The sequence below is a fragment of the Camellia sinensis genome, chromosome 4 (genome assembly GCF_055761805.1).
Source record: "Camellia sinensis isolate YWXY chromosome 4, ASM5576180v1, whole genome shotgun sequence".
NCBI classification, from domain to species: domain Eukaryota; kingdom Viridiplantae; phylum Streptophyta; class Magnoliopsida; order Ericales; family Theaceae; genus Camellia; species Camellia sinensis.
The window spans coordinates 213013170-213023366 of record NC_138964.1 but is presented as its reverse complement, the minus strand read 5'-3'; the positions used below and the strand labels follow the sequence as shown (position 1 = coordinate 213023366).

At 34.7% G+C, this 10197-nt stretch overlaps 1 protein-coding gene and 1 non-coding gene across 5 annotated transcripts; one reads left to right on the top strand and one right to left on the bottom strand.

The window, feature by feature from the left end:
* The first annotated feature begins 212 nt into the window (after nucleotides 1-212).
* LOC114308081 (uncharacterized) lies at nucleotides 213-5854 on the top strand. Of its 4 annotated transcripts, none has more exons than XM_028253577.2 (4): nucleotides 213-778; nucleotides 1667-1897; nucleotides 2137-2962; nucleotides 3167-5854. In XM_028253577.2, the coding sequence occupies exons 2-4, from the start codon at nucleotides 1679-1681 to the stop codon at nucleotides 5239-5241; spliced, it is 3120 nt and encodes a 1039-aa protein (XP_028109378.2). In that variant the 5' UTR covers nucleotides 213-778; nucleotides 1667-1678; the 3' UTR covers nucleotides 5242-5854. The 4 variants fall into 4 exon arrangements, with proteins under 4 accessions (XP_028109378.2, XP_082723603.1, XP_082723601.1 ...); XM_082867477.1 differs by having other exon boundaries at nucleotides 231-771; nucleotides 1677-1897; XM_082867475.1 differs by having other exon boundaries at nucleotides 244-771.
* Nucleotides 5855-6975: 1121 nt separating this feature from the next.
* TRNAQ-UUG (transfer RNA glutamine (anticodon UUG)) lies at nucleotides 6976-7047 on the bottom strand. Its single transcript has one exon. It is a non-coding gene; the product is annotated as a tRNA-Gln (tRNA).
* Between the last annotated feature and the right edge of the window lie 3150 nt (nucleotides 7048-10197).

Below are 10197 nucleotides of genomic sequence, written 5' to 3'. Positions count from 1 at the left end.
ATAATTATGTCAAAATTATAAGTTATATTATATTTATTTTTGAATCACAAGGAGGTTAGTCTAGTTTTGGCCTCTTTTGACATGTTGGTTAAAAGTAATTTATTAATTTTTTATTCTTTTTCAGACGGCATCACTTCTTTATTTATTTAAAAAAAAATTAAAAAATTAATTTTTAATCTAGACCTCATCCTCATTATTATTATTTATGCATATATATATTTGTTAATTATGTGTAGACATGGTAGGTGGAGAGAATATAGAAAATACGAAACAAATACATCATATATATATAATATATATATTTTACCAGAGAAAGAAATGATTGAGAATCGAAGGCATCAGTGATAGCCGATGGTAAAGTCATTAGAATAAGCAGAAGAGACCCAATGTAGACAAATTTCAAGTCATTGTTTACAGTTCTAGAGAGAGAGAGAGAGAGAGAGAGTGTGAGATAGAGTTCTAGAGAGAGAGAGAGAGAGAGAGGATGTAGGATGTTGTGTATCGTATCTGCTGATGAAAGGGCCCAGCAGATTTTGTGAAATTTCTGTTTTTGTGCTTTTTGGGTTGATGATGATCTTCTAAGGCTCCTTCAATGGCAGCACAGAAATACCCACTTCGTTTTTTTGGGGTATTTGAGGTTTTTCTTGATGAATTCTGGAGCTGAAGACTGAATTATCATAGTGGCTGTTTGGTGGAGATTTTCTTTCAGTTTCTGGGAAATTTGTTGAATTCGTGGTCAAGTTCTGAAGATGGGAAGTAGAGATTGAACGGGTATGAGGTAATTTCTTTTTATATTTTATTTTTTGATATTCATTAATTTTATGTTAATTTTGGGCTTGGGTTTTGGAGTTCAATAGTTTTTTTTTTGGTTAATTTTCCTAGTTTTTTTTTTGGGTAATTTTTTTTTTAATATTCTCTCTCTCTCAATTATTTTTTTCTAAGCTCTCCACTTAAGTTAATTTTCATAGTTTTTTTTGGGTCATTGAATTCCTTGTTTTAAGTATGGAAAATATACATGATGGCAATCTTTTTACTGGTTTTATTTATTTTATTTTTTTTTTGAGGGAACCCAAGGGCCTTTGGACTATTGTGGGTAATAACTTGGAAAACTTCCATAGTTCTGTTTATGCTTAAAAATTATTGATTAGAAAAAATTCTGATGATTGATAGTTCTAGTGGAATTAGATCAAAACTTTTTTCAATTTGGTACATATCTAATTTGTTTAATATTTATGTATTTTATATTTGTACATGTGTATATATATATATATATAGATGTTTAGCCATGGAATCACCCTTAAAAGTTCCCATCCCTCTATGTATGGACCATTTGACAATCGTTCCAGGCTTTTTTGAAGAACCTTGCATTGATGAATTAAGGTTGCCATTTTTCTCTTTGAAGAATTGAGATTTTCCTAATATAATTTTTCTTAGATGTCATCTCCTGTTTACATTTTGTTGAATTTGTACTAAGATGATCACTTGGAAAGAAAAAGGGTTGTCTTTCCTTTGAAGATCTAGTATAGTGGTTTGTCACCATTCCATAGTTCATCTAAGTGACCATTATAGGAACCGAAACTGAAAATGCAAGTGTACTACTTATTCTTACTATTTTGACGAGCTATACTGTATTTGCTGCTAATTCAAATTAGTGCCGTTTATCTAGTTGATTGCAGAAATGGGAACTGATGTGCAAGCCAAGACATACTTTTCTGGATCTTATTCCATGAGGGATTTAAATGACAGATTGGCCCTTTATCATGAACACGTGTCCTTGAAAAATGATCAGTATTATGACTCGTTCTTTACAAGGCCAGCCGCAGATGGATATTTGGGGTGTGATAAGGAACAATTAAGGCAAACGATCTTGAAGCATGACTCCATCTTCAGACATCAGGTGAGCATTATTTCAACTTTTGTAGTGTGGTGAAGTCTGATCTGTAGTGGTATTGTAAACAAACTTTTAGAAATATTGTCGATAAAAGCTTCTCTATCTTTGATTTTGTTTAAGAATGGCAATGGGCTCCTGATTAATCACTTTATATTTCTTTTTTGTGGGTATTCCTGTAAGTTTTAGCAGGTACCTTATACATATTTTTTTAATTGTAATTATTTTAAATGTGTATGGTAATTCAGCTTGCAGAACTTCACCGCCTTCATAGAAGACAGAGGGATCTGATGAATGAAATTAAAAGGAGAGAACTACATCAACATCTGATACCAGCAGAGACGTCACGGCCAAGTCTCTTTTTACCTCACATCCCGTCTAGCAATGTCAAAAAGACATGTCATGTATCTGATTTTCCTTTCATGGATCCAACTTTTACAAGGCGTCTCACATCAGGAACAGATAGTATCCAACCTCCGCGTAGCTTCACAAATGGAAAGAATATATCCAATCATTTTCGCTCCCAAGACACGGTCATATCAAAGGACTATCAATATTCTGAGTCCAAATGCAACACGTTTCAGAGAAGATTGTTGAATCTTGAACTTCCTGCTGATGTATACATGAATAATAAAGGGAAACAGCTAGAAAAAAGTGCTTGTGGAGTGTCAGGGATTGAAAGTTTCCTTCCTAAAAGGAACTGTGAGGTCACATCTGTGAGAGATGTGCATTTGTCTCTTGGTGCTGGTTTGAGTTCTGGCTGTAACGGTGACACTTCGAGATCTAACTTGTTATTAAGAAGAACCAAAGATATTGTTGATTTGAATGAACCTATCCAGCTCGAGGGAGCATCTGTTTCAGCTCCTGTAGACAATTTAGGTAACATCACCTGCCTAAATGAGGAGATACCGAGGCAGGATTTATTTGTGAATTCAAAATCACAGTCCCACATTTTGTCCAAGGAGCCCTCTCAAAGCTCACGTATAGGAACGAATGGAGGAATTCTCTTCAACAATATGCTTTCAAAGAATGAAGGGAACCGTACACAGCAGTTAACGTATAAGAATGAAGCTGGTATGTTTTTCTTAAATTTTTTTCTTCCCCTTATTATATTTCTTTGTTTGTTTTCTTAGTTTGTGGGTTCATTTTATTTCATTAGTAAGTTGGCTTTGTTTGATTAAGTTCCTTCGTCACAAGTTACTATGCCATGCTCAAGCCAATATAGTGTACTGAGAAGCTATTCAGTTGATGTGATATGGAAATTACATCCCTTTTCAGGACAAACTGTATTCAATACAAATTCTGCCTGTGGAGGTGTCTGTCCCGAAGATTCACTGGCACCGTTTAAATCATTACAAGTTGAACCTAGCAAATTTGACAAGCCATCGTCATTTTCCCCTTTTGATGACAGTAACAGAGAACCTTGGAGAAAAAAGAAAATTTTTGGTGTGGAAATTTCTGAAGGAAATCACAATCAATCTGTTGTGGCTTCCCAAACACCCAGTCGGTGCCAACTAATTCCCCAATCTGATGCAACCAATTCTGAGCCATCCTCTCTACCACCATGGATCAAGGCTTCTTGCAGCTTGAACCAGAATGTGTTACCAGTTCGAGAAAACGCTTGCATTAGCGCCTCTTTTCCATCCAATAGAAGTTCGAGTTCATCTATGCAAAGCAATACAAAACTAGTTTCACGAGCTGAAATATCCTACCAACATGCTGTTTGTCTTGGTTCTGAGTCAGACGTAAAACAATTACCGGTTCGCTTCTCATCCATCGGATCTGATTTTTCAAATAGCATCAACAGTAATAGTTCAGTGCCCGAACAATTTGTGCCACGTGGTTCTGTAAAATCTTTTAAGGTTTCAGATTGCATGGATGCAAAGTCTTCGAATGATATGAAAGATGTGATGCACCCATACAAGTTTCAGAGCGAGGCGATTCTTCAGAAAAATCCTGAATCTGTAGATGATAACCCTATGGGAGGACTGCCTTGGCTTAAAGCAAAAGAACCTTCTGATTTTGAGTGGACCAAAGGAATGGAAGATTCTTATCAGACGAATTCACATTCCTTGCAAAACTATTCTCAGAAGTTTGCCAACAAAAATGTAATGGGAAAGAGTCTTTCTCAAAGTTTCGTTCGGGGTACTACATCATCGATGAGTGCCTGTGATGCTGCGCTTGACAAAATCAAAGCCAGTGTATGTCCAAGTGATGGAAAGATTCTTGGGTTTTCCATTTTTGGTGTGCCTCAGATCTCCACTGATCTTTATTCGCCCTGCTCCCCATCTAAGTTGAGTTGCCTTGCTTTTGATGTTGATGGTGGCAATGACGAGAAAGATTTGGGTCATGGTCCCACTGGAGATCAGCTTGAAGTTGAGGATCTTGTTATGGAGAAAAGTTTAGGCAATTTCATTGATTTAAACTTGTGTATGAATGAAGAAGGGGCACCTCCAGTACCATCTCTCCCCAGAGCAGTTGTGAAGATTGCTACCACCAAGATAGATTTGGAGGCTCCGGCCATTCTTGAATCTGATTCAGACCTATCTCCTGAAGCGGACTCTTCAGAAAACAAACTTGAGAGCCCTTCTGAATTACCCTTAGATGAATCCAAGGAGAGTACTGAAGAACTTGCTAGGGTAGCAGCAGAGGCTATAATTTCCATTTCATCATCTGACGTGCTCAATAAACACACTGATGATATCACTTGTCAGACATTGGGAGTTTCATCTAGTGATTCACTCCATTGGTTTGCTGAGGTAGTTTCTTCTTACAATGATGTTCTTGAAGGTGAGCTTACAGAAGTTCCAGGAGGTACTGATGGAACGAATGATGAAGAGTTCGTTCCTGATGGGATGGATTACTTTGAGTTCATGACACTGAAATTGACAGAAACCGAGGTAAAGGAATGCTGCAATAACACCTACTATGATGAAGAGTCCGTTCCGGGGCCCACGGTATTGTCTAAACGGCCTCGAAGAGGTCAAGCGAGGAGGGGGAGGCAGCGAAAGGATTTCCAAAGGGATATACTACCCGGTCTCATTTCTCTGTCAAGGTATGAAGTGACTGAGGATCTTCAGGTATTTGAAGCACTTTTTAAAGAAAGTGGTTTCACTTGGCAGCCAATTCTGTCACAGAGGAAGGCTGCTAAGAATGGTCGTGGGAGGAGGCGTTTAGGGGGTTCTCTTCCCTCTCCGACACCAAAAGTTGTTTGCCCGCCCCCTGAACAACAACCTATTTATCGAGAACTATTACTCGATGAGAGGACTCTGACCGGATGGGGAAAAAGGACAAGGCGTTTGCCGAGGCAGCGGTGTCCAACTGATAATCTTACTCGTGCTTTGAAATGTTGAGTCTTGATTTCAGAGTGTTCTAGCCGTAAAGAAGACTAAAAGAGCAATTCTTCTAAGAACACAAAAACTAATCACAGAACCGAATACAACTCTCTCAAAAAGGCAGGATCCACCTTCTGTGAGAGAGGATTATGTCCTGTTTTATGATCAATTTTTGTGTTCATGGACTTTTTTCTTAAAAAAGCCCGGCTGTGGAAGTGTACTGGGGTCATTTTTGCACTAGGATGGAATGTTGGCTTGAGTGCTTGCTCCAAGTATTCTGACGAACTGTGGTTGTCTGTTTGACAAGATACGATGAGTCTAATCGGCCGGAGTGTGGCTGGAAAATCCTTCTGATGGGAAAGCAGGAGAGAGAGAGAGCAGATTAGGGTTTGTAGCCGAACCATGGGATTGTTGTTGTACAATTGATCTGCTGTTCGTCTAATTTTCTGAGTTCTCGAATAATGTTTGTATTCTTGACTGAGACAAAATCATTATTTGTTTGGACTTGACGAGTGTAATGTAAATGAAAATGCTGGTCTGAGAAATTTTTAATACCTCACTTCAATTGCAGATTTATGAACTTGTGTTTGAGGTATCTGCTAATACTATACACTTTCATTTTTGAGGCTTCTGTTTTGTCTTTGATATTTTGTACTTACTCTTTTTTATCTTCACTGTGATTTATGTTTTAATAGATTCATGAATTGCAATTAAGTGGAGATTTGCAAACAATCCCAGACCTGTTTGAACATGATGTATAAGTTGTGTACGGACTTATTAATTGGCCAAATTACCAGTTTATAGAATCTCTCTGTCTTGCTTTTGGGATTTTTTTTTTAGTTTTTTTTTAATTTTGTTGTTGTTGTAGAATGGAGGCCCTAAGGCCAAAACGCAAAAAAGAAACTAGGTCACCGGCCCCCTAGACTAGCAGGGTTCGAACTGACATGGGAGGGGAGTGAACCACTTGCAACTCCATCGTGGCTTTGAGGACTTCTGTCGCCATTGCATCCGCACAAATATTCGCTTCCCGACGCACAAACTGCAAGGAGCAGTACCAATTCCTTGCCACGAGCCTCCAAATTTCCAGCACAATGTTATGCTCCGGGTGCACTCGACTGGGGTGATCAATCAGCTCAATGTCAACTTGGGCATCATATTCCACTACAACAGCTTTGATTGATGATCGAATAAGCATTATATGAAAATTTTCATAGAATAAGAAACAGATGACAGACAAAGACAAATGTTGGAGCACAGATCATGCTAACAAATGCTCTTCAGATATAAGAAAAGATAGAAAAAAATAACACTTTCTAATTTCATATTACTTTCCATTGATTGCAACATTTTTTACAAATAAAAAAATCCATACATAATAATGTAACTCAATATGGACCATTCACTTCAAAATAAAATACTTATAAAGAATATATTTATTTATTAAAATGGTATTGTCACATAATTCTTATTTATTTATTTTGTATGAATTTTATGTATCAAGCATTTTCCCTCTTTTTAATAATTTTACCTATTTTGAAAACAATTTTTACCCTATTCCCAATATTAAACAATCAACTTTGATTGAGACCCTCAATAAAGGTCTATCCCCACCCTCCCCACATACACATGAACGTTGGTCATTGGATCAAAAAAAACCAAAAAAAAAAAAAAAAAAAAAAAATTGACCAATCAGAACCCACTAGAGGCTACTTCCAGACCATTTTAATAAAAATAAAAGCAGACTACGGGTAAAGGTCCTACCGGGAGTCGAACCCAGGTCGCTGGATTCAAAGTCCAGAGTGCTAACCACTACACCATAGAACCCCTCTGTTGTTATTAGCCTTCAATTTATTTTTATTAAACTAAATCACAGAGGGGGGGGGGGGGGGGTTGTTAATTTTTAAGTGTGATTCATAAGAAATTATAATTATGGAAAAAAAATTTAGATGACAATTAAAATAATAATATGATAAGGGTTTAGGTGACAAGGATAACAAAATGGTAAAAAGATATACATACGGTAGATACCATTATCATATGGCAAGATCTGTATAATTAATCGGCGTATAATTACACTCTATGATACAATAAGAAAATGTCACAGTTCGAGTTAGTAGACTAACGATCACTTTCTTAAATGATAGGTATTCTCACTTTACTAATAAAAATGTTGGGGAAAAAAAAAAGAGCGGTTTCTCTCTAGTAAACATAGTAGATTTGAGTATATTGTTGGGCTTGTGGAGTTTATCACGTGTTCCATTTCGATAATCTAAATTGCTTAATGTGTAGAACTCATCGAGTACTTTATGTCTACAAAATAACACGTTAATCGGATATCAATAGTCCCTTAATCGAAATATATTTTTGTCAATGGTAAATATGATTTTAAAAATAAATTATTAATAAAAATGTGTTTCGATTAAAGACTATCGATATCTGATCAACATAATTTTTTAAAAACATAAAATACTTAATAAATTCTACACATTAAATAATTTAAATTATCAAAACATAACCTGTGATAATCCAAAAAGCCCAACAATAAGCTCCAATCCACATAGACCATCTCCAAAATTAAAAAAAAAAAGAAGGGTAAATTATCAATAAATTCTAATAGTTTGACTTAATTCTCATCAAGTCTTATTGAAAATAATTTTTAATAAAATCATCAAAAATAATAATTTTTTGTGACAATTTTTTTATATATATTGCTAAAAATTGACAATTAATAATTTTTTTTATCATGATTTTTATAAATTGTCGTTAAAACTAATACTTAATGATGTTTTTCTGTGGCAATTTTTTCAAACTGTTATTAAAAGTTAAAAATTAATAATATTTTTTTATGATGATTTTTTTAAATTGTCGCTAAAACTTATAATTAGTAATATTATTTATGATAAAATTTTTAAATTATCACTAAAACTTAATAATTAATAACTTTTTAAATAATATTTTATAAAAAATGCCATTAATTTTTACCCGACCTATTGTACAATAATTCCACTCCATAAGGCATGGTTTGGGAAGAAAAAGGCCAGGATTTTTTGGCTAAAATAACCACAAAAAATAAAATAAGCCTTTTAACCCAATAAAACAAGAGATTTTTGGTGAAAAGCCCATCTCATTGGGCCTATTTTGTGTGAAGCCCACGGAATAAAACAATGGCCCTAAAAGCCCCTCAATTAAAAAAGTATCATGTATTGACTGAAATGCCCTTCTATATAAGTGGGGAAATATGAAACGATTCCACCGTTTCTCTCCCCTCGCTCTCTGTTTCATCGATTGAAAACCCTCATCCGAATATCATCATTCAAAAACCTTAGCATCGATTGGAAATCCTTATTTGAGTCTCGTTACTCTCTCTCTCTAGAGCTACTTTGTCTTTCTACCCCTGCAACGTTACAGGTTCGTCCCTTGCGCTCGAATCGAACTCCGCATTACGCTTTACTCTTTCTCTTGGGCACATATTTTGCAGGTAATTTTTTCCCCTTTCTGTTAGCTTTTCGATATTATGAAGTCTGTCTGGGTTTGTTTTCATTTTGGGAGTGCTATATGAGATTACGTTGGCATGGTATGGGATGGGATTGTGAGGCTGTTAAGGATTTTGTGTTAAAGATGGTCGTCACTTATCCTCGTTTCGTCTTAACCCAACCCTTTGGTAATGTGTGTGTTGAATCAGTGCTACTAAAAAATTGTTTATTCGAAATTATTAACATATAAGATTTTGTTTGATTTATAACAAAATGTTATTCTAACAAAATACACAGGTCAGTGATTTTAATAGACTTGTTTTTTTCTTTTTTCTTTTTCATTGTTGTAATAGGGTGAGTAGAGTTTGGGATTTTGGGTTACACTAAGGATCATCTATTTTAAAATTTTTGTCACTATCTTAAAATACTTTAAATTACTAAATCATGTGAGAATGTTAAGGTTTAAAAATTTTGAAAACTAATTTAGGTATTTCGAAATGGGGTATGTAGTTTTGCTTCAATTTCGTTGCTTTGAATTCTGTAGTATTTTGGTCCTACAATTTAATGCTTTCAATTTCACTTGCTTCATGAATTTTTCAGAGTAAAATTTTACTTCCAACCAGAGTAAAGTTTTACTTATAAACAGAGTAAAATTTTACTTTAACTCTAGCCTTTGCTCATTACATACATGTGCATATCAATTTATATATAAATATATATATATATATATATATATATATATATATATATATATATTTATGTATGTGAATTTGATTATAATTTTGTCATTTCTCTGATTTCGGTTTGAATGTGAAATATACATGTTAATTTTAGAACTGTGTTGCATATAGTCAAAATTGAGACAAGGTTTTCTTTATTCTTGGCTCTATAAATTTTGTATGTGTTATTTTCTAGGGTATATTATTCAGAGTAAAATTTATTGTCTCATTACAATGCTTGTGCATTTTCTTTAGTACTTATTTGTTTTGCCACTTTGTTGTTTAAAGTAAAATGTTACACTGTTGATATAGGGAAACTTTTTAGTGTTTTAAAATGGTTGTTACAAGAAGCAAATGTGGTGATGATGATGATGATGATGATGATTTTGAAGTTCCACCAACGATTACACAAAAGAAGAAAGTCCCTAAAAAAAAAGAGCAAAAGTAGTAAAAAGTTCAATTCAATGCTAGTGATGATGAAGACTGTAATGAAAGTAATCCAATGCTTTCAACAACAAAACCTTCGAAGTTGAATATTGTACATGGAGTACGGGAGAGGGAGAACTATATGAAACAATATAGGTCAAATGTTGTTTCATTGATAAACCTAATGCGAGACACAAGGTTCACTGAAAGACACATTATTGCTCTCGAGAGAACATCTTTTGGGATATTGTTTAAATCTTTTTGGAAGAAAGAATATGTGGTTTTAAAGAAGTTCAAGAAAGTTGATGATAATGTCACGGATATGATCAAATCTTATGACTTTCATGCAAAGGGAT